This window comes from Alosa sapidissima, chromosome 8 (assembly GCF_018492685.1).
Source record: "Alosa sapidissima isolate fAloSap1 chromosome 8, fAloSap1.pri, whole genome shotgun sequence".
Taxonomy (NCBI): domain Eukaryota; kingdom Metazoa; phylum Chordata; class Actinopteri; order Clupeiformes; family Clupeidae; genus Alosa; species Alosa sapidissima.
In genome coordinates this window covers 34,552,855-34,576,406 of record NC_055964.1, presented here as the reverse complement: position 1 = coordinate 34,576,406, position 23,552 = coordinate 34,552,855, and the positions used below count along the sequence as shown (strand labels likewise).

Below are 23,552 nucleotides of genomic sequence, written 5' to 3'. Positions count from 1 at the left end.
CATCACAAGTGATGTCACATGAAAGAGCTTTTTCTCAGCTTTTAAACGATTAACATCGTTTAAAAGCTGTGTCGATAATTGCTGTGTTGAACGGTTCGCGAGAAAAGTAAATAATATAATTAAATTTAATCATACATTCTACTGAAGGTTTTGCGTCCATGATCTCCCTACATATTCATCTCGGTGGAATACTTTACGAACCCTTCTTTTAACACATGACAAACCACATATCAGAATAAACAGCAGACCTTACCGAACATAAAGGTGTAAAGCAGTCCCCTGTACAGTTAGCCGTTCCAGAGTAATCCAGTTTTGAATTTGCAGTAAATTTTGACATGCATTGATGTCTCCAAATTTGGGCTTTAAGTTTTACAATGTGTTTAAATTGTTCCACATGATTTCATAACGGGCCAAATACAAAATAAATGTTACAAATATCACCTAGATATTGGTAAATCAGAGGACAGTTGACTAAGAGTTTGTGAAAGATCATAAAATGCTAAGCATGCATCTAGGCTATTTGAGTTTCTTAAAGATGAGCTGTGCTTAAATTTAAATTGTTCAATACATGATTTCATAGCAGGCCAAATATAAAATAAATGTTATATATAGCCTAGATATCTGTTTTTATTAGATGATCAGATGATTTACAGTTATATGTAATATGTCATGTTTCATGTTTTTGTAATGTTTCATACAATGATGCAGGTCTACTGCAGTGAATAGGCTAAATACAACTTTGATCATTTTTATAGCCTACTACTGTATAGTTAACTTTGGCCTTGGTGCCCATGTGGCCTTTGTGCCCCCCACCAAATATGCCCAACTGAAGGCCAAGTGGCCTTGCCCCCAGAATGGTGAAATTCCAAGCCTGGTCACTGGCATGTTATATTTGGTGCTTGGTTAGATGTAGAAATCATAAGTAAAGGTAGAAAGTGATCCAATGGTATACACATTGTAGGAAATCCATGGATGTAACTTAGCTAACCTCACTTCGCTAGTAACATTAGCAGCTGCTGTAAGGCACATACCGGAGTAAGCTACGTACTACATACAGCAAATTACGGTACATTCAATAAGCTAGGGAAAAGTGGGTTAAACATTTTTCCACCACGGAAGTCCAGAACGACACTTGGACCATTATTTCTTACTTTTGCTAACCGTTTCCCAGTTGTACACTACCTACCAGTAAGAAACCTGCATCATTATCATCACATCATTATTCCCAAACCCCCATAAAGACAAATGTGCTATGTCATGATTTAATACCATATAATACCATTATGATAATACATGAAATAGCAGGTACCAAGAACAAGGCACATTTCTCTAAATAAGTTAAGATAACATCTCATATCAAATGAATTCAACAACGCTGCAGTTATTGTCCCCTGGGGATTATATTTCAAGTACCTGTCTATCTTTATGTCTGTCTATTATTGTCGTGCAATGACAATGACAACTGCTAACGTTTTATAATGGTATTATATGGTATTACATCATGGCATAGCACATTTGTCTTTATTTAATACTTAATACTTTTCTGAGACCTGATTTTCTGAGACCTGACTCCACTTTTTCTGATAGCGTTTTTTCTGAGACCTGATTTTCTGAGACCTGACTCCACTTTTTCTGACAGCGTTTTTTCTGAGACCTGACTCCACTTTTTCTGACAGCGTTTTTTCTGAGACCTGACTCCTTAGAGATGTTTTTCTGAGGCAGTTTGGTTTGAAGCAGTTTTATCTGAGGATGACAGAGGTTTTTCTTACGCTGAGGCAGTTTTGTCTGAAAATGACAGATGTTTTTCTGAGTCTGACACCTGAGTCTGAGGATGTCCTAAAATGAACACCGTATGATAGAGCATTTCTCATGCTAATAAGTCAGTCAGTGATGGGGAATTTGATGTGTGTCAAATATCTTTGTTGCTTGCTACTCATTCCTGAAAACGATAATTTGTAGCATCTGCCAAGTGTTTCATTTTAAATGAAAAATAATATTTAAAGTGTAGGCCTAAGTCGCTGTTGTGGTGTGGGCATCTTTTTTTGTTGTGCGACTCTTTTGAGTTGTGTTGAAAATTTGTTTGGCTCTTCATAGAGAGGCAGTATAATATAACAGTTTATTCCACTGCTTGGTTGAATTTCCCATTGTCCTACGTAATTTAGAACGACCATTAACCGTATGTTATCTGCACACCTATGAAGTAGATCCATTTTTTTGGCCGTATCACACTTGTATATTAATTCGCCGAACTCGTTGTGAAGTTTAAATTAACTGTCACGTTGCATCCGAGCTGTAAAATGCAGACGTTCAGAACATTGCAACATTGTAGCATATGACGGAGGTGGCTTTTAGCTAGATGGATGACGGCAGGCTAAGTAAAAGCGATGTTTCAAAGCTAAAGTTCATCGGAATCTTGGGGTACGCCCGCTTGACAACGGGAGAGATAGAACCAACGACTGGCCTTTGGCCGTAGCAACCATCCATTTAGAACTAGTAACGGCAGTTTGTCTTGTGAGTTGAGAAATTAGTTGATATGTGTCGGAAGAAATTAGAACTAGTTCTACAAACAAGACAGTTTTAGCGATTAAAACGTTTAAATTGTAACAGGAAATGAACACAACGCAAGTGGCAACAGTGGAATAAGCGGGATAATGGACTCCACGGTGGTCTGTTCACAGAAGTTAATGCACTACGAGGTTTAAACGGCCCTTCGCTTCGCGTCGGGGCCGTTTTACAACCTCGACCGTGCATTAACTTCTGTGAACAGACCACCGTGTCGTCCATTATCCCTTACATAATGACTGACATACAAGTTTTACATTTTATTTGACTTGATTTAACACAGCCTATTTGTGTGTGTGTGTGGTAGGCCTTGACAAATAGTAAAAAAATGTGTGTGTGTGTGTGGTAGTGACAAATAGTAACTTATTTAGCTTTGCACTGTCATTTTATTAAATCGGTCAGTGATGGTTTCGCATCTTTCTCTTTGCAAACCAATCTCCTAGCAGATCGAGTTTTAGCTATTTTTGTTCAGAGACAGGGGTAAACTGCTTTTTTGAGGTTTAATTACTTGGCTACACACAATATTATTTCCACAAAATCGGAAACATCTTTTCTTAACTAAGTCGAAATCCTTCACGGTTTAATCGCCGTCGCCAACCGAACACGCCCATCACACATGTTGCAACTAAAGTCATTTCGAAGTGACGCACCGATTTCAGGCGAAACGAAACTAGGTAGCCTCGCATTCATGGAAAGTTGTGAAGCGATAGGGTACACTACACACCGCAAAAGAAGAATGGCAGAAGCAGGTTCAAGTAACCAGGACCTTTTTACATGCCCGATTTGTCTTGATCTCCTTAAGGATCCAGTGACTGTTAACTGTGGACACAATTACTGCACGGGCTGCATTAAGGGCTGCTGGGATCAGGAAGATCAGAAGGGAGTCTACAGCTGCCCTCAGTGCAGACAGACGTTCACTCCAAGACCCGTTTTGAACAGAAATAATATCTTTGCTGAGCTTGTGGAACAGTTCAGGAAGAGCAGAATTCAACCTGCTGTTCCTGCTCCTGTTGTATGTGCTGGACCACCTGGAGATGTGGAGTGTGACGTCTGCACTGGGAGAAAACTGAAAGCTGTGAAGTCCTGTCTGGACTGTCTGGTGTCTTACTGTGAAACTCACTATAAAGTTCACAATGAAGTCCATCCTGGAAGAAAACACAAGACTGTTGATGCCACAGCTCAGCTACAGGAGAGGGTCTGCACTCAACATGAGAAGCCTTTGGAGATATTCTGTCGTACGGACCAGAGTTGTATCTGTTTTCTCTGTATGGTGGATGAACACAAAGGCCATGACACTGTGTCAGCATCTGCAGGGAGAAAGGAGAAACAGGTAAGAGCAGGAGTTGTAGCAGCCTATAACATGGCTATATGGTGTAACTGGAATGAAGCAGGCTATAGACTCATCCTCTAGAGTTCATTTAGACAGCAAGTTAGAGAGTGAATAACAACATGCAATAACAATAACAAAAGCATGAAATCCCTTCTCTAAATTGAAGTCATAACATCAGATGGTCACAGCCTGTAATGACAGCCATCTTAGTAATGGGTTCATCAGTAACATTAAATATCAACACCTTAGCCATGTGTTCATGAGCTCACCCTGATGAAGCAGTTTGCGCTTGAGGAATTGTCTAACAGGCCTAGTAATTCGATGATGACTGCAGTGTGGATGTGATGCATTTGTTCAACATAGACACACTTGGGAGAGACCCAGAGGAGATTCCAGCAGAGAATCCAGGAGAGAGAGAAGGAGCTGCAGGAGCTGAGGAAGGCTGTGGAGACGCTCAAGGTGAGTACTGACCAGAGGTGAAGACAGCAGCTGGTTGTTGGACAAGTTACACGGCCACAGGTAGGGACTAGGGTTCTCATGCAGTTAGCCAAAGAGGAGTAATGCTCAGTCACTTTCCAGTTCCTCTAAGCCACACTGTGGGTAACAGTGGTTAAATTTTTAGGTAATTTTCATAGGACTAAAATGGTATGTGGGATAACTCGTAGGAACATGAAAATCAATGTGGGAATGACTCAGTTTATAGTAATTTCATGTACAAAGTGCTCAGTCATTTTCAGGTTCCTCTAAGCCACACTGTGGGCAACAGGCTTTGTGGAAGAGCTGAGGGCTGCTTTAGATGGATCACGTGTCTTTGTGTGTCTCGTATCAGAGTTCTGCACAGACAGCAGTGGAGGACAGTGAGAGCATCTTTACTGAGATGATCCGCTCCATTGAGAGAAGGCGCTCTGAGGTGACAGAGCTGATCAGAGCTCAGGAGAAGGCTGAGGTGAGTCGGGCTGAAGAACATCTGAAGCAACTGGAGCAGGAGATTGCTGAGCTGAAGAGGAGAGATGCTGAGCTGGAGCAGCTTTCACACACAGAGAACCACATCCATTTCCTCAAGGTAACTGCTGATCGGTTATGAGGGCTCAGGATGTGCTGATGGCATCAATCTACCTTACGCAGCACTTTAACAGACCCCATGCCCTTTCAACTCTGAATGTTTTTTGGTTAATGCTCATATTTTTTGGCTATCAAGACCTATGAATGGTATTTTCATACTGTGATTATGATCTACTGAGATCTAGTCAATATGAGCCATCCCTAATATTTGTTTTCTGACTAGTCATGTGCACTATACTGATATTGTCTCTCTTTGTCTTTCTCTGTATTTAGACTTTCCAGTCAATGAGCAACACAGCTGAGACTAAAGACGTGTCCAGTACCTGTGTTAACCAAAGCCTTTCTTTTGAGGCTGTGGAGAAATCTGTCTCCTCACTAAAGGGGCAGCTGGAGGATTTCTGCAAAGAGGAACTCATGAAGATATCTGCAGCAGGTTGGTCACACTCCTGATATTCCTGACATATTCAATTTTTTATACTGATGTATATATTTTTTGTACATGTAAACCACTTATATAAGTCAGTGCTGTGTATAATATGATTCTCTCTGTGACAATAGTGGCTAAAGTCCAGGCTATGTTGCCTTCTGAACCTACAGCCAGAGAGGAATTCCTACAATGTGAGTCTTATACATGCAGCACATTATTCCAAATCACAAGTCAAGCTTCATTAAAAAGTTCAACATTTCAATATGGGGTTTATAGGGCATGGATAGAGGAAGCAATGCAAATGAGCAAGTCATGCTTGCAGAGCAGTAGCAGGTGTTGGGCGTTTGTTTTGTATAGCCCACCAATGCAAAGCAATGTCTTTTCCAGACAGTCATGCTTGCAGAGCAGTAACAGGTATTGGCCGTTTGTTTTGTATAGGCCACCAATGCAAAGTCCAGAATCATGTCAGCAAATCTATTACATCTCTTCCTGAGCCTCCTTTTAGAACGTCTTACCAAAGGAACTAAGTTTGATGGATGCATTAGTTAAACCAGACGTACAGATACATGATTCCCGATAAGTCATCATGAAAAGAAGAATGCAACAATGGGGGTAAACACAGCACACTCAGAAATGGATGTATCAAGTGGCACATTATATTCCCATAGAGTGTATTCTCCTTGGTGGATCCAGTATGAGAAATGAGAGTGAGGTGGAGAGGTGAAGTTGGGTTGCAGACTGGACACACACACACACACATTGAAGCATTCTGTCCTTTGTGTTGTCTTCTCCTTCATCAGATTCCTATCACTTCACACTGGATCCAAACACAGCTTATAGATACCTCCATCTGTCTGAGGGGAACAGGAGGGTGAAGGGGAGATATGAGCTCCAGTCATATAATAATCATCCAGAGAGATTTGATGGGTGCCCTCAGGTGCTGTGTAGAGAGGGTGTGTCTGGACGCTGCTACTGGGAGGTGGAGTGGAATGGAGAGGATGTTTTTATAGCAGTCTCATATAAAAGCATCAGCAGGAAAGGAGGGGGTGCTGAGTGTGTGTTTGGATGTAATGATCAGTCCTGGAGTCTGATCCTCTGCAGCTCCAGCTGCTCTTTCTGGCACAATAATAAAGACACTGAACTCCCTCTAGTGGCCAGCTCCAGAATAGGAGTGTATGTGGATCACAGGGCAGGAACTCTGGCCTTCTACAGCATCTCTGACACAATGACCCTCCTGCACAGAGTCCAGACCACATTCACTCACACACTCTACCCTGGGTTTTATATATATAGTGGATCATCAGTGAAGCTGTTGTGAGTATTCTCAGTTGGGCATTGGTCTGGTATGAGCCAGGCTAGGACCCTGCTGCAGTAGGCATTAGTGTTTCAGTTGGGAACTGGGATCAGACTCGTCACAAACACATTGAGGAGAAGGAAGGGTACGTAGTGTAGTGTAACATAAAAGTCCAAATGTAGTAAAATGGTCGTTATTGTATTGTAACTTTATTAAAATATAAGTTTGAATATTTTCCTGAAGTTTCACACAGCTCTCATTAATACAACAATGTGTGTTAATCTTTGCACCCATACACTATTTTGTACAAAACATTTTGAAGTAGTAATCTTATTTTAGGTTTTAATTATGAAGATATATATATATATATATATTTTAAATGCTCTGAATGTAATCAGCTGTGAATGCAAACTCACTGATACAGTAGGTGTTGCCCTTTAAACCCACTTAATATTTTGGACAACGCATTTTGAACATGTCTTATTTTACTACATTGATACAGACCAAGAAAAATAAGAAAATATTTGTAAAATACTCTGAATGTAATCAGCTGTGTATGTAAAGTCAGCTTCTGATTGGGCTGTCTGTCTTTGCAGAAATAAAAGGTGTGTTTGCCATAGTGTGTCCTGTGTCTCCCCTGATTGGCAGATTGTCATCCTGTGTGGAAGCAGCAGAATATAAAGAAGCCTTAAAACCTCAGTAAACAATTACAGACTGCCTTTACCACAAACACATATACAAATGCATTGAGCTGATATTTTAAATAATATCCCAAGTTAGTTGTTTTGTGTAACATGAGGTAAGAAGCCTAAAAAAGAAGAGATATAATAACTGATAGGACACATAAAGGGTAAACAGATTATGGATCTTTGTTGGTGTTGGGCGTTTGTGTTTTTGTTTTGAATATGAGCTGATTATGTGTCTGAACCCATCTAAAGACAAACACATTATGATCTCTGCTCACTCCATCTCCCACTTGTACTGTAGCGCTCACATCTCCTGAAATCACTTCCTCAGGACACCACTGCAGAACACAGATCCTTAACACTAAACACTGTACGAAAGACTCTTATTTTGTTTGTTTGACGTTGCCTAGAAACCTTGGCTCGTGCAGCCCAAGGGGGCAGGCGAATTCCCGGAAGTAGAAGAATCGACGTAGGCTGGAGGGACCACCTCTCTGCTAACTCCCATAGAAGTCCATTCATTCTAGGATTTTTTTGAAATACCATAACTTCATATAACATATATCCTGTGCCGATATTGTAGCTTCTGTGTAATCCACATAAACACTACAAAGGCAAAACAGACTCCACTACCTCGTCCGTAACGTTGGTTACCCGTAAGAAGAATGGTTAGCTTGTTCGGTTGGAGGGAAGCTAGCTTTGATGTAATCTCTCTTTCGCGCCGTAGGGAGATAACCGTATTGTTTGGATAAGAAGCTCAGTCCACCTTACTGTCTATGACGGTAACTCGTAAGCAAAACCTAGCATACACGACCGTATGTTAAGGTAAAGCATTACACAGAGGCAACCTAATAATAATAAAAAAGTAAACCTATTTTTTTTTAAAACGGCACTAATCATTACAGAGGTTTTCGATGGATTGACCGTAGGTCGGAAAAGTGGAAAGAAGATTAGCTTCAAGGCTATATGATAACTTTTTTGTTTTGTTGACTGTTTTTGAAGATGATCATGTATGGTAGCTTCAACATTAACACGACTTGGTGAGGATGATATTAATAATAATACATAAATAAATGTTTAACTTTGATGACTTTGAAGGCGAAGGAAGTGTGAGAATAATTTCAGTGTATCTATCATATGAGTTACAAGATTCAGTTCGATGGCTAACGTCACGAAGTTAAGTGTGAGTCTGCGCAGTACTGGGGGGACCAACTGAAAAATCGTTCTATTTGACTCAGTGCCCTCCCATTGAAAACGACGGAGTCTGTTCGTCCATTTCTTTTACTGTCTATGGTGCAGCCTCGTTACGTTTCAATTCAGCGGTCACCATAAATGTGTACATTCCGTTATTCATGATTAGAATGCTAAGCGGAAAGCATGTTGCTATGTGTTGGTTTTATGTTGCTTAGCTTGATACCCACGGTCATTTTGATATGCGATGCTTGCATGTAATGTAGTTATTAGCTAATCGTGTGAAGGTTAATGTCATTTAATGCAGCATACTGATTTAGTCCTTCTTCTTTATTTACAGACCACACATTAAAGTCCACACACACATACTGTACGTAAAGGCATCCACCCAGACTTAGATAGCCTCCATTACATTTCTGGAAGATTGTATGGAACCAATGAAGGCACATTAAAGAGATAAAGAAGACTGCTTTGTGGATTCTTCGTGTTCTAACAGACACGCCCGAGCAATACAACCAGCCAATCCAACCAGCAAATACAGTCCTTAACCTCATTAACATTTTGGTCCCACGAGCCGGAGACTGTGTTGATTCGGGATCAAGATGGAACAAATAAGTGAAGCAGTTCGTCTTAAGCGACAGACACATCTCCCACGTTACCTTGAAGAATATGAGCTCGACACAGGCAGCGGCAAACGTCATTCTCCTTCGACTACGATAGAGATGCTCATACAGGAGAGCGAACAGAGATGTATTGCGGAGCTGGGAACAGTCAAGATGACACCCACCACACATCCACATGCTTCATATTCAAGGCGCCAAGTGCAGTGGGACCCAGCCCTCAACGAGCAAGAGGACGAGTTTTCCCTCAGGCCCCGCGCAGAATATGATACATGGAGTAAGCACGAAAGTGAAGACTTTGCTGCTGCATGTAAGGCCGAGCTAGAGGAGATTCGTAAGGAGAACGTGGAACTGCGTGAATCACATGAATACATGTTACATGACATTGCATGTCTAAGATATGTCCACGATGATGTGAGGTCGCTAGCTGACACAGTGAAGGCCCTAGCTGAAACCCGAACAGAGCCTCATCATACAGTATGGCCAGACCTACCACCTCCTCCACCTCCTGCAACACAAGGTGAAGAGGACGGAAACTATGACAACATCGACTGGCCGCCACCACCACCAGGGCGAACACCCCGGCCATCAGAGCATCCTGATGAAGGAGAAATGGTCTCAGCCATAGATAGAGTGATGGGTGAGCTACAGCTTCTGAAACAGAGTGCGGCTTCTAGTTTAAAAGCAAATAGTAGCCTGTCCTCCACACCTAGAGCAGGCTATACCCCCAGTAGGCCCATGCCACTTAGTAGGCCAATGCCGCCTAGCAGGCCCATGACACCGAGCAGGCCCATGCCGCCTAGCCGGCCCGTGCCACCTAGCAGGCTTACTCAATCCCAGCCATTCTCAGCTATACGCCCCCCATCGTTCACCCCCTCAGACCACAGAGCCCCGTATGATCCTGGTGCGTGCTACAGATACTCACCTAGCCCTGGAGCAGGCTATGGTTCTTCACCCATGGGCCATCAGCGGTCATTCAACTCCTCTGTGTCTGAAGAGAGGGTCTACAGAGGGCCCAAGCCGAAGATACCATTTTTCAGCCACAGAGACCCAATGGAGTTTGCACTACACGTACAGTCCCTGGTGGGCATGCTCCAGACCCTGGGACCCGACGGAGATGTGGAGCTGAGATGCGGCTCGCACGTTGCCCGTCTACTCACAAAACTCCCACCAGAAATGAGAGCTGACTTTCGCCGTCAGATGCTTCAACGACCTGGGTCGACATACACCCTGATTGACCTGGCAGAGTGGCTAAGATACGAGTCCTGGTGCCAAGCCATCGCGACTGCAAGCTGGAAACCTATGCAGTGTTGGACGATGGCTCCGAGCGCACCATGCTCCTCCCTGAGGCTGCCAAGCAACTAGGGTTAGAAGGCACCCCTGAAGAACTCAACCTGCGCACCATAAGGCAGGACGTCCAGGTGCTCAGAGGAGCACGTGTGTCTTTCCACCTATCTCCCGCTGCTCAGCCAAAGAAGAGCTTTAAAATCACACAAGCCTTTACATCAGAGCGTCTTGGCCTTGCTGAGCAGTTTGACCGAGTCAAGCCCCTCATACTCATAGGTGCCGACCACCCGCACTTGCTCACCCCAGTCGAACCGGTGAGATTGGGCCCACCAGGAGGACCTGCAGCTATCCGCACTCGACTGGGATGGACTCTGCAAGGCCCCGCCAGGTTAGTCCAGCAGACTCTGCCACACCAGCAGTGTCTGTTCACCACCGTCTCCCCACAGACAGCTGAACTGATGACAAATGTACAAAGGCTGTGGCAGATGGACGTGGTGCCGTTTCAAAGTGACAAGGTAGTCATGCGGTCAAAGGAGGACCAAGAGGCGGTGGACATCCTTGAGGCGAAGACAATACGCATGGAGGTCGATGGTGTTCTGCGGTACGCTACCGCTCTGCTGCGCAAACGTCAAATGCCCCTCTTCCAAGCCACCAAGGAGGTGGTCATGCCAAGTCTAAGGAGCACTGAGAAGAGGCTGGCTAGGGACCCAGCATTCGCAGAGGCATACTGTGAGGAGATCCGCAAACTAGTCAAAGCAGGATCAGTAGTGAAGCTCAGCACCGATGTCACAACAGAGAGTGAAACGTGGTTCATCCCACATCATTTAGTACAGCACAACGACAAGAACCGTATAGTGTTCAACTGCTCGTACCAGTGCCGAGGCCTTAACCTGAACCTGACGCCAGCCATCCAGAATCTGCTCTTGGACTCATCTGGCACTGGGAGTCCGATAGTCTCGGCTACAAGCATCGACCCCTAGAGTATGGAGAACTGACGATGCGGAACGTGTACAAAGTCCTAGCTCGACAGTACGATCCTCTGGGGTACATCCTGCCATACACGACACGAGCAAAAATGCTTGTTCAACGCCTATGGGATAAACAGCGTGGCTGGGACGACCTGCTTCTTCCCGAAGAGCTGCTGCACGGGTGGAAGGAATGGGAGGCCGAGCTTGAGGTTCTACCACATATATCTCTACCCCGACCTTATGTGCCAACTCAAGCTGACGTTCTCACCAGGCAGATCCACATCTTCAGCGACGCGTCGGAAAGGGCTTATGGCTCTGTCGCATACCTACGGACAGAGGACACTCATGGCAGAGTCTACCTGTCATTCCTCGTGGCAAGATCCAGAGTCGCACCAAGGCGGCAAATGTCTTTCCTTCTCAAGGGACCAGAAGAGTGGCCTTCCAGGCCATCCACAGTGGTTGAACCGGATCCTGCAGAATACCGTAAGCTTACCTTCTGTGGCCTGACATCAACAGTTGACCAGCCCAGAATTTCCACAGCTGAACAGTATGCCTGCTGGAATGACTTTGTTGAAGCCACTGCATATGAGCTTGATGGGGCGGCCGCACAGCCTGGCAGCCCGACCGCCTCCATCTATCAGCAAGCAGAGTTGTTAATCATCAAGCAAGCGCAACAGGACTGTTTTCAGGAAGAGCTGCGCCTCCTAGAAGCAGGCAAGCCTGTACAGCGCAGCAGCCGTCTACTTACCCTGTCGCCGGAGCTGGACCCTGTAGCAGGGATCATACGCGTAGGGGGAAGGTTACGGAGAGCAGAGGCACTAGACTCCAGCTCCTTACATCCGATCGTCTTGGACCCCTCCCATCCAGCCACCAAACTCCTGATCCAGGATTATGATGCTCGTCTATGTCATCCTGGGCCTGAACAGGTGTACGCAGAGATGAGGTGTTCTTTCTGGGTCCTGCGTGGGAGAGAAGCTATCCGACGTGTACAGCACCAGTGTAAAGAATGTCGAAGGTGGAAGGCCCGTCCTGCAGTGCCAAAGATGTCAGACCTACCCGCAGCTCGGTTGCGACTCTTTAAGCCTCCCTTCTATTCCACTGGCGTTGATTGTTTCGGGCCTTTCCAGATCAAGATAGGGCGCCGCACAGAGAAGAGGTGGGGCATTATCTTTAAATGCCTCACAACCCGTGCTGTGCACTTTGACCTCCTACCAAGAATAGACGTAGACTCTTACCTGATGGCACTTAGGAGGTTCATCGCTCGCAGAGGGACACCGGCAGAAGTCTACTCAGACCAAGGGACCAATTTCAAGGCCGGTGAGAAAGAGCTACGTGGAAGCCTTCACCAGTATGAGCCCAGAACTCCAGAAGCTCCTTGCCAAGCAGAAAATTGCCTTTCACTTCAACCCGCCTGCAGCTCCACATTTCGGTGGGGCCTGGGAACGGGAGATCAGATCAGCAAAGAATGCTTTATACACAGTGATAGGATCCCAGTCAGTAGCTGAGGAAGTGCTTCGCACAGTCCTGCTGGAAGTTGAAGCCATCCTGAACTCTAAGCCGCTAGGCTATACGTCCTCAAGTATAGCCGATGAGGACCCAGTGACTCCTGTTAATGGGGCGGCCTGACGGTGCCTTACCACAGGTAGTGTACCCTATGGACAAAGGCCTCACCAGAAAGAGATGGAAGCACTGCCAAATTCTGGCTGACCAGTTCTGGGCAAGCTTCATACGGAACTACCTACCCACTCTACAGCTTCGCCAGAAGTGGCACGCCAACACAGAAGACCTCGCTGATGACTCAGTGGCCTTGCTGGTGGACCCACAGCTCCCTAGAGCCAGTTGGCCCATCGGGAAGATCATCAAAGTTCATCGGAGCGTAGATGGTCATGTCCGGTCAGCAGACATTCAAATCAGAGACAAAGTGTATACCAGGCCAGTGACTCGACTCATTCGCCTTCCAGCCATCCCGGACCCTGATGACACCGGAGATCCCATCGGGTCTTTCCCAAGAGCGAATTGCTTTAGCAATTCGGGGGCGGCTGTACGAAAGACTCTTATTTTGTTTGTTTGACGTTGCCTAGAAACCTTGGCTCGTGCAGCCTCGTTAAGTTTCAATTCAGTTTCAGAGTGACACGAGTTCGTGGTCAAACAATAGTTTAAGTAATTTGCAGTTTACGTGCCCAAAATACATTTATGTGCTGGATTGTGTGCGTCCATACAAAAGTAAGTGTTTGTAGAGTTGCAGACATGATAAGTCAGGTTGTAGCGGTCACCATAAATGTGTACATTCCGTTATTCATGATTAGAATGCTAAGCGGAAAGTTAGCATGCTAAGCTGAGTTTTATGTTGCTATGTGTTGGTTTTATGTTGCTTAGCTTGATACCCATGGTCATTTTGATATGCGATGCTTGCATGTAATGTAGTTATTAGCTAATCGTGTTAAGGTTAATGTCATTTAATGCAGCATACTGATTTAGTCCTTCTTCTTTATTTACAGACCACACATTAAAGTCCACACACACATACTGTACGTAAAGGCATCCACCCAGACTTAGATAGCCTCCATTACATTTCTGGAAGATTGTATGGAACCAATGAAGGCACATTAAAGAGATAAAGAAGACTGCTTTGTGGATTCTTCGTGTTCTAACAGACAAGCCCGAGCAATACAACCAGCCAATCCAACCAGCAAATACAGTCCTTAACCTCATTAACAAAACACACTCCAGTGTGTTTATGAGAGGGAGAGATTATGTGTCTGGAGTTCATTGCTTGTTGTAGGTCTATGACTATGTATATGGGTGGAGAGGAGAGATGAGCTCCAGTCATATCCTCATCCTCCAGAGAGATCTGATGATTGGTGGAGCTATCAGGTGCTGCGTAGAGAGGGTGTATGGGGCGCCAAATGTAACATGCCTTATTTCGTGGACAGAATCACTTTCGTGTGACGAAATACATATATTCATTACGAAACCATGTTACATCGTAACGCCTTTTGTCCACGGAATGCACAAATTGGTTTGCATTGTGTCCACGAAACACTGAAGAGAGTACATCTTTTCGTGGACGAAATTGACTGGTGGCCTTTTCCCTTCGTGGACATAATGCTGAATGCAGTATTCACTGTCGTAGACGAAATGTTTGGTCAAAAGTAATTCTGTCTACGTAAACGGAATGCACCTACACGCACCATTCTGTGCATCCTTTTTCAATTTCGTCCACAGAAGTATTGTGTTGTGTTACAGAAGGCATTCCGTCCACGCAATATAACTTAACAACTTACGAAATGCATTCAGTGACATATGCTTTCATTCTGTGGACGAAATGCATAAAAGAATCACGAAATCAATTTTGTGACCTGCTACAATACATTTCGTGAGTCAGCAGTTTACGAAATTAATTATGTGTCACGATAATTTCATTACGTGGACGAAATGCATAACAGAATCACGAAATCAGTTTTGTGACCTGCTGCAATACATTTTGTGAGTCAGCAGTTTACGGAATGAATTATGTTGCAGGATAATTTCATTACGTGGACGAAATGCATAACAGAATCACGAAATCAGTTTTGTGACCTGCTGCAATACATTTTGTGAGTCAGCAGTTTACGGAATGAATTATGTGTCACGATAATTTCATGGACGAAATGCATAATAGAATCACGAAATCATTTTGTGACCTGCTAAAATACATTTCGCGAGTCAGCAGTTTGCGGAACGCGTTGTTAACCACACCCCCATAGAGTGGCGAAGTCCCGCCCCTTTCGTTTGCCTCCATGGGACCTATCTTTCAAAAAAATTTGAACGGCAGTCTTGAACGGCAGTCTTGTGCCTTGAATTACCCATATGATGTTTGTCCATTTTAAAGACAATTTTTCATGTAAAGACATTTGCAGTTTGTTTCATAACTATTGAATTACAACATTGTGAAAGATCGTAATTCCAACGACTACAAACCCATCAGTCGCGCTAGTGACGTTAGCTCATTCACAGCCACACTAGATTGTACAAGCATACCAGCAACAGGTCTTAATTGGGCTTTCCTTGCCGAAGAAAATACCATGAGTCAGAGGATTAAACGCATCAGGTAAGTTGTATTCGTCCATAGACTGTACATTACATACTGTTAAGTGACATAGCAGGCAGCAAGATGCAACCGATAACTAGCATAACAGCTCTTATCGTTTCATTACGTTGGTGACGTACATCGTTCGAGACGAGAGATGTAGTCCACTGAGTGGATTCGCACAAAACCAACATAACTTTTGAAGTCTATCGAACAACAGTACTTTCTTGACGTGAAAAATTATATGTGTTTCACATATGTGAAATTCGTGGCACAATTCAAACTGGACCAAAAAATAATTATTATCTCTCCATTAACTCCCATTCATAATTTTTTGAAAGATAGGTCCCATGGACCGGAAGTAGAATGGGCGGGACTTCACCACTCTATTGTCCATTTCTTTTACTGTCTATGGTCCACGGTCTTTCCGCCATATTGGATCTTTTCTAAATGAGATTTACTATTGATTTAATTGTACTGATAGTTGATTATTTACTGTGTTTCATGTTATGAATGACTGCAATTTTGAAACGAAGATAAATTATATCATAGGTTTCTCATGGTGAATGAAATCATGAGTCATGACTCATCATAGTTTGTGTTTGCGAAGGTGTTTCTCCGGCAGATTTATTAGCACTAAAAGCTAGCAACTGGCTATGTACGTCAATGCATCAGAACCGGTCAGAACGCTTCTGGAACGTGGAGTGATGACGAGGTATGTAAACAGGAAACGGCGAAGTGCGTGATGGTTGCTGTCATGTGACACACGCCACCACAAGAAAGCGGAAACGCATCGTAGAGCGAGAGCCATGTGGGGTAAGTTAATCTATGTACATTTAGTAAATAATAATGTTGTTGTTGGTTTTTGTTGTTTCGAATAAAATATAGGGATACTTATCCTGACCAAAACTTCTTCATGCTTTAAAACGACTAGAATCACGCGAATTTAGTGTTTTTTTCTTAGTAGGCCTACAATTCAATGTCTTATACTGTAAGACGTGGACAAATACGTGATAATTAGCCAAATAAATCATTGTTCACGACACGTTATGGTTAAATTATCGAAATGAGTGCGATGGTGATACAATCCTGCTTTTCAATTAGTTGACATGGTGTTTGACATGAAATTATAAGCAGGTAAGTTTTACGTAATAAGCAATTTGTTTCTTTGGGTCTGGGTAATTCATGTGACCAATTCTGTTATAGGCTACTACCGTTTTTCTGAAAAACAAACCAGTACAACATCGTTTCTATCTCCAAAATAGCGCATTTCTGTAGTGTACTACGTAGTGCAATACAGCTTTGTCCAAAGTAGCCTATACTGTATTTTCCTGCATAAGAACTAATACTCCTCCAAATTTCTACAGTGTTGACACTTGAAGTTGTGGATAGTTTAGTAGCCTATTCCAGTATTTAAATACCCACACCAGTGTTACACTTGTCTCACCTATATACAATATATGTCTATGAATTGCAGTAGTGATACAATGAGAAAGGAAGTGTTGTTTAGCAGTGTTGGGAGTAATGCATTAAAAAAGTAATGTAATTACAGTAATGCGTTGCTTTTTGCTGTAATGCAGTAACGTAAGACATTACCAATACAATTTCAGTAATATTTTACTCGGTACAATTCTCAGTAACTGAAGTTACTTTGCTTTTTAATCCAAAGTTGAGAAATGCTCAATTGACACAAAGTACTCTATGCTGGTCCTGGACTTGCCTTGTTTAGATGACTGTAGAAAGGGAATTTGAGTTATCTCTGCCATTCATGCAACAGATCTAACATTGTTAGGCTTTACTTCTCATTTCAAGCAGTGAGAATAACTAAAATGTTGCTTTTACAAACAAAGATCGTAGCCATTATTCTCAAATTATTTGCATTAAGTCTACACCACTTTAAGTGGAAGGAAAGGCAACCAGCAATGATGAGAACCATTTAAAATCAACATACAATTTCACTATGGCTATATTTTACTATATTAAGTTGTGAGTGACCTTTGGCCTTTGGGACCGACATTGTCCCATGAGCCATAACTGCAACCATTATATTGTTCTTTTGTTAGCCTTAAGCCTAGCTCAGTCATTATGCCATACCACATCACCTCCTGCAGTGTAATGAGCTGCATTGAACACATGAAGATCTATTGAGAACACCAAATCCATATTTTCTGTTATTTTGGTGAAAGTAATGTAAACGTAGTGTAATGCCTTACAATTAAAAGACAGTAATATTGTAATGTAACAAATTACTGACAGTAACAAGTAATAAATAATGCATTACGCTTTTGAAGTAACTTGCCCAATGCTGTTGTTTAGGGATGGTCATGTAACGTATCTTTATGTCTTTTTTTTTTCTCCCCTCTACTATGTTTTCACAGATCCTTGCTCCTGATATCCTGATGTATGGGTTGCATTTCATTATATGATTCCAACAGAACACTCACAGAAAGGAGAATGGTGTCAAACTACAAGACTGCCAGCATGTGAACAAGGCCTTGTTTGTCCTTGTTTGGCTACTCATTTGTTTACTTCCTGAAGAGGCTGAAGCATGCTGGCCTTGACACCTCAGTCCTTGCTTCCATTAACAGGTGTGTTACGGAGCGCATCCTCACATCATGATCTACTGCAGCGGTGGAAACAGAGGACAATTGGCAGGTATTTTACGTCATTTTTACATTACTTTTACTGCGATTTTGCTATGGTAGATATGGTTGTTGCTGTGCTAAATATAGGCCCATATTGTTTGACCACCTAAACAATATATTTTCTGAAAGCCTATAGCCTCTAGATATCAGTTAATATCAATTAAGACATGTCCCACCTTCCTACTGACTTTGACATATCATAATGCGTACATAGGCCTATATTGTAGATCGAGAAACAAATTGTTCAGCTGATACATTTGGGCCTATACTATTAAGGGACAGCTGAACTGACCACCTACACCATATATTTTCTGAAAGCCTATAGCCTCTAGATGTCAATTAATATCAATTAAGACATGTCCCACTTTCCTACTTACTCTGGCATATCATAAGGCATACATAGGCCCATATTGTAGAGCGAGAAACAAATTGTTCAGCTGATACATTTTGGCCTACACTATTAAGGGACGGCTGATTCAACCACCTAAACCAATCCATTAACATTAATTAGGCCGTGTTCCACCTCCTGAAATACTTTGGCGCACTATATTAAAGGCATAGGTCTGTGTTGTATAGGTGAACTTTAGTCATCAGTATGTTTTAACATGTCTTTCTATGTACACTTTTATTTATAATTTCCAGGTTGTCAGCTGTTGTCAGGCTCATCACCAAAGCAGAAAGACATAGTGAGACCAGACATGCCAGGAAGGAGCAAGGCAAAGCCCAGGAATTTTTCTGCAGCTGTTCCCGCCAGCTATAGAAGGACTGCTCCTGAGAATAGATGGGTGTCTACATTGTTTTGCAAAATGGGTCTTCTACACATGATGCTTGTCAAGCACTGCTCATTGACTGGCTAGGGGTCCTCTGTATTGTGGCCACTGGTCAAAGGCGCCACATGACTGTCTCAGAGTCCTCTACATCATTCCGGTGATGGGACTTCTGGCCTAGTCTGACAGGATGGGTCTTGTGTTACTGTGACCAGACAGCTCAACAATGCATCATTCTCATCCATGCCCTCATCGCCTCAAGACTAGAGTACTACAACAGCATTCTCTATGGTCTTGAAAAATATTATTGTCTTTATTATAATAATAATAATAATAATAATAAGTACAGGTCTCTCTGCACCCGAACCAGCAGGTTCAGAGGAAGCTTCTTTTCTGTAGCTGTCATCCTACTGGACTGTAGCTCTGTATCCCGGTGACAACCCATCAACTAAGCCCCCAATACCCTATCCCACCCCATAGTGTTATTTATTTACAAATGCACATACTGTAATTATAATTATACATAACCATATTCTACTGCTCTTCATATTATCCATCCTGAACATACACTTCTTACTACTCTTATAATGTTACTGTAGCTGTACGTACTATACATATCTGTGTATCTGGTTCATATCTGAATATCATATTTATTCTGTTTCTCATATGTTCTGTTAATACACTGCCCATATTTATATCTAATGTATATGACTCTAAACCACCTTCTGTAAACCAACTGCATATTACTGTCTACACGACACTATATTTCTTGTCCTGCCTATGCACCATCTGTCTATACTTTGTATATCACATTGCACTTTTGCTTTGTACAGGGTTCCCACGGGTCATAGAATTTCTGGAATATCATGGAATTTTAGAAAGTCTATTCCAGACATGGAAAGTCAGGGCATTTATTTTCATTTTGGGGGCAAAGTCATGGAATATCAGGCAATTTTGTTGTAGTAGTTTATGATCTAATAGCCAAAATGCATAACATATTTCCACACAGAATTGGTGTATATCTGGTTATTGTCTTTACAGCTTGCTTGAGTAGCCCAACTGTGTTAATTCAATGCCTATTCATCTCCCGCTCTAAAAAAGTAAAATACTATATACTCTACACTGCTATGCGAGTGCTCTGGTCGGTATATTGTACTACTCATTATATAGTAAGTAATGGAAATTCAGGTGTTTTGTCATAGTGTTAATTTCGTCAGACGAGACGAGAGGAAATATGTTAGTCAACAACCTTTTTTTTCATGACTAAGACGAGACGATGACGAGACAGCAGTAATGTCCTGAAACACTGACTAAGACTATCTTAAGATGCATTATTGTTGACGAAAAAAGACGAGACTAAAATGTCTTCCATGAAATAAAAACTAAGATAAAATCTCTCTTCATTTTCGTCTACAAAATGAGAAGACAGAATATCTAGCTGTTACGTTTTCAAAATATTCCGAATGAGTTCATACGCAACAGCTTTCCTGTAGGCTAGTCTACGTGCTGTTGCTGCAACCCTGTGGCTGCAACACAAAACTACATGGAACAAGAACACTGGAGATTTCTGCCAGAGTTAGCAAGCTAACTACCTAAGCTGTATGCCACAATGCTACATACCCAGAAGTTGAAGCTTCTCTCATACAAATTAACATCCCCCAGAATGTCCATACGAAAATGTTCATCATGTAATGTCAACTATTTAACTACTTAGACTGATGATGCCAAGTTTGCTAGCAAGTAAGCTAATATGGAAAGTTCGCTAGCAAGTTAGCTATGGCTAAGATGGAGAGTCTGTTTGGGGAATGTGTTGTGTTTGGGCGTATATCGCCATCTAGCGAGGCGGAGTAAAACATTAATACTTTGGTCTATGACAGTGTTTCTCAAACAGTTTCTTCTTTTTCAGTTTCAGGACCACTTAACTAACCCTAGCTAAAAAAAAAAAAGATTATACCTTCTTCAACAGTAGCCTATAATTAGTCTACACTATAGGCCTACTCACTGAACAACTTTGCTTATTGTGTGGATTCATACTATATGATTTAAACTGGCATATCTTACATAGACAGTGTTGCAGAACTGTTTTTACATACAAGTTGGTTCAATATTGCAAACAACTCATCTATATTATATTTTACCATGTCTGCTCGCGGACCACTTGGGATAGCTTGCGGACCACCAGTGATTCCCGGACCACACTTTGAGAAACACTGGTCTACGAATATGACAGTGGTCCATTCAAATCTTTTACGTCTATGGTCAAATCCCAGCCGAGCTATAACTGTAGCTCGACTTACCTGTGCATGTAAACATACTGACTGACAAAAAATCAGAATGAGTAATTATAACAGACGAGTAGCCTTGTGGACACACAATATTGTTGGAAAATTGAGATGCGTGAAACACTATTTGACTCAAATGGTAATCAGAAATAATTTGTTATAAAAAAAAAGACTAAAATGTGTTGACTAAAACTGACCAAGACTAAGATACCTTTAGTTTTCTTTTGACTAAAACTAGATTAAAATGACGAGACTTTTAGTCGACTAAAACTTGACTAACAAAAATTATATTTGAATGACTAAATATGACAAAGACTAAAAAGGACATTTCGTCACAAGACTAAGACTAGGACTAAATTAAAAATAGGTGACAAAATTAACACTATTTTGTCAGGGAAAAGTCATAGAATTTTACATTTGACTTACAGTGGGAACCCTGTTTGTACTTTTACTCTGCACAATGACAATCTGATCTAATGTAAATGATTATTTAGTGCCTGTAGTGCTGCTTTGTATTAGCATACCTTTGCTGTTTGCTTTATGTGTATTGGACAACCCCCCTGTTTAAAGCAATCACAAACTTACATATTTTGATTGATCTTGATAAACAGATGTGTGTTGTGCTGAATTAAACTGAATTTCACTTATCTTAGGTGCTGTGGGAATTTTGATGCACAAGAAATCTTCAGAAATGGCTGTTCAGAGAGCATGTTTTTGACAGATGTTGACCAACAAAAGTTCTAAAATCATACACAAACCATTAAAACATCCATATTTTGTTTGAGTATGATACACAGAGGTGTGCTGTGCTGAAATAAACCCAATTTCACTTATCTTAGGTGCTGTGGGAATTTTGATGCACAAGAAATCTTCAGAAATGGCCGTTGAGAGAGCATGTTTTTCACAGATGTTGACCAACAAAAGTTCTTAAATCATACACAAACCATTAAAACATCCATATTTTGTTTGAATATGATACACAGAGGTGTGCTGTGCTGAAATAAACCCAATTTCACTGATCTTACCTGCCATGGCAAGTTTGATGCACCGGACATACTCAGAAACTACATTTGAGACTACCATATGGCCAGACAGGCCTAGATAAGTGTCACACCCATTATTTCATGAAATGTCAACATGTGGCACGTATTTTGATACAGGGAATGATAACAAACTTCTTTGTCAAATTTGAGACCTCTAGCTGCATGTATGTTGTCAGGAGGCGGAGCCAAAGATTGGAAAATGTAGATTTCTAGGGGGCGCTATAGAATCTGTGAATGTGTGAGGTGTGATTTTACGTATCTCATATATTTTATGTCATAGATAGATGTCACATGCCAAATTTGGTCTGTTTATGAGGTATGCAAGTTAGAAATGCTAACCCTAGGTTTAGTTGGCCATAATATGCATAGGTCAGACAGGCCTTGATAGGATTACACCAGTTAATTCAAGATAATGCCAACATGTGGCACATATTTTGATACACGGGATGATAACAAACTAGTTTGTCAAATTTGGGACATCTAATGGCTTGTGTGTTGCCAGTAGGCGGAGCCAAATATAGGAAATATTGGATTTCTAGGGGGCACTATAGAGTCTGTGAATATGTGAGATGTGATTTTACTACACACTCAAATTTTGTGTCATATACAGATGTCAATTGCAAAATGAAATCAGTCTAGGAGGTATGCAAGACACAAATGCTAACCCTAGGTTCAGATGTCCTTAATTTGCATAGGTTAGACAGGCCTTGATAGGGTTACACCAGTCATTATCAACTAATACCAACATGTGGCACATATATTGATAAGGGGGTAAAAACATAATTGTTTGTGCAATTTGAGACCTCTAGCTGCTTGTGTGTTGCCAGGAGGCGGAGCCAAAGATTGAAAAAAAAAAGGATTTGTAGGGGGTGCTACAGAGTCTGTGAATATGTGAGGGTTGAGTTGGCATAGCCAACCTAGCAACAACCTAACAACAATCCTAGCAACCACTACCATAGCAACCGCTATGTTTAACCTAGCAACCACCATATCGACTTATAGCAACAACCTAGCAACCACTTTGATATTGTCAACCAATGTGACTACCCTAGCAACCAGCATAGCAACCACTTTATTTAGCATTACAACCACCATAGCTACCCTAGCAACAACCTAGAAACCGCCTCTCTAGTAACTGCTTTATTTAGCATAACCGCCACCATATCAACCCTAGCAACACCAAAGAGACCTTGTCAGTTACCCTAGCAATAACCTAGCAACCACTACCATAACGTCAAACTAGCAACCACCATAGCAACCATCTTAATTACCCTAGCAACAACCTAGCAACCACTTTGATAATGTCAACCACTGTGACTACC

General features: G+C 42.1%; 2 protein-coding genes and 1 long non-coding RNA gene across 3 annotated transcripts in view; 2 read left to right on the top strand and 1 right to left on the bottom strand.

Moving 5' to 3' along the window:
• Window positions 1–3,236: 3,236 nt before the first annotated feature.
• LOC121715153 (tripartite motif-containing protein 16-like) lies at window positions 3,237–7,294 on the top strand. Its single transcript, XM_042100577.1, has 7 exons — window positions 3,237–3,892; window positions 4,256–4,351; window positions 4,722–4,955; window positions 5,228–5,387; window positions 5,513–5,572; window positions 6,182–6,752; window positions 6,790–7,294. Exons 1-6 carry the CDS (start codon window positions 3,251–3,253, stop codon window positions 6,697–6,699), a joined length of 1,710 nt encoding a protein of 569 aa, XP_041956511.1. The 5' UTR covers window positions 3,237–3,250; the 3' UTR covers window positions 6,700–6,752; window positions 6,790–7,294.
• The window catches only part of LOC121715178 (major histocompatibility complex class I-related gene protein-like), a 30,764-nt gene continuing 14,455 nt past the window's right edge, over window positions 7,244–23,552 (bottom strand). The window contains exon 7 of the mRNA XM_042100623.1: window positions 7,244–7,332. Within this exon, the coding sequence (XP_041956557.1) occupies window positions 7,328–7,332 (5 nt within the window). The 3' untranslated portion in view covers window positions 7,244–7,327. The remainder of the gene's footprint in view (window positions 7,333–23,552) is intronic.
• Window positions 16,015–19,741, top strand: LOC121715197. Its single transcript, XR_006033550.1, has 3 exons — window positions 16,015–16,309; window positions 17,872–18,148; window positions 18,781–19,741. It is a non-coding gene; the product is annotated as an uncharacterized LOC121715197 (long non-coding RNA).

Coding starts and splice junctions, on each gene's coding strand:
- LOC121715153 (XM_042100577.1), top strand. CDS start 3,251: ATGGAAAGTTGTGAAGCGATAGGGTACACTACACACCGCAAAAGAAGA. Junction 3,893..4,255: donor CAGGGAGAAAGGAGAAACAG/GTAAGAGCAGGA, acceptor TGTTCAACATAG/ACACACTTGGGAGAGACCCA. Junction 5,388..5,512: donor CATGAAGATATCTGCAGCAG/GTTGGTCACACT, acceptor CTGTGACAATAG/TGGCTAAAGTCCAGGCTATG.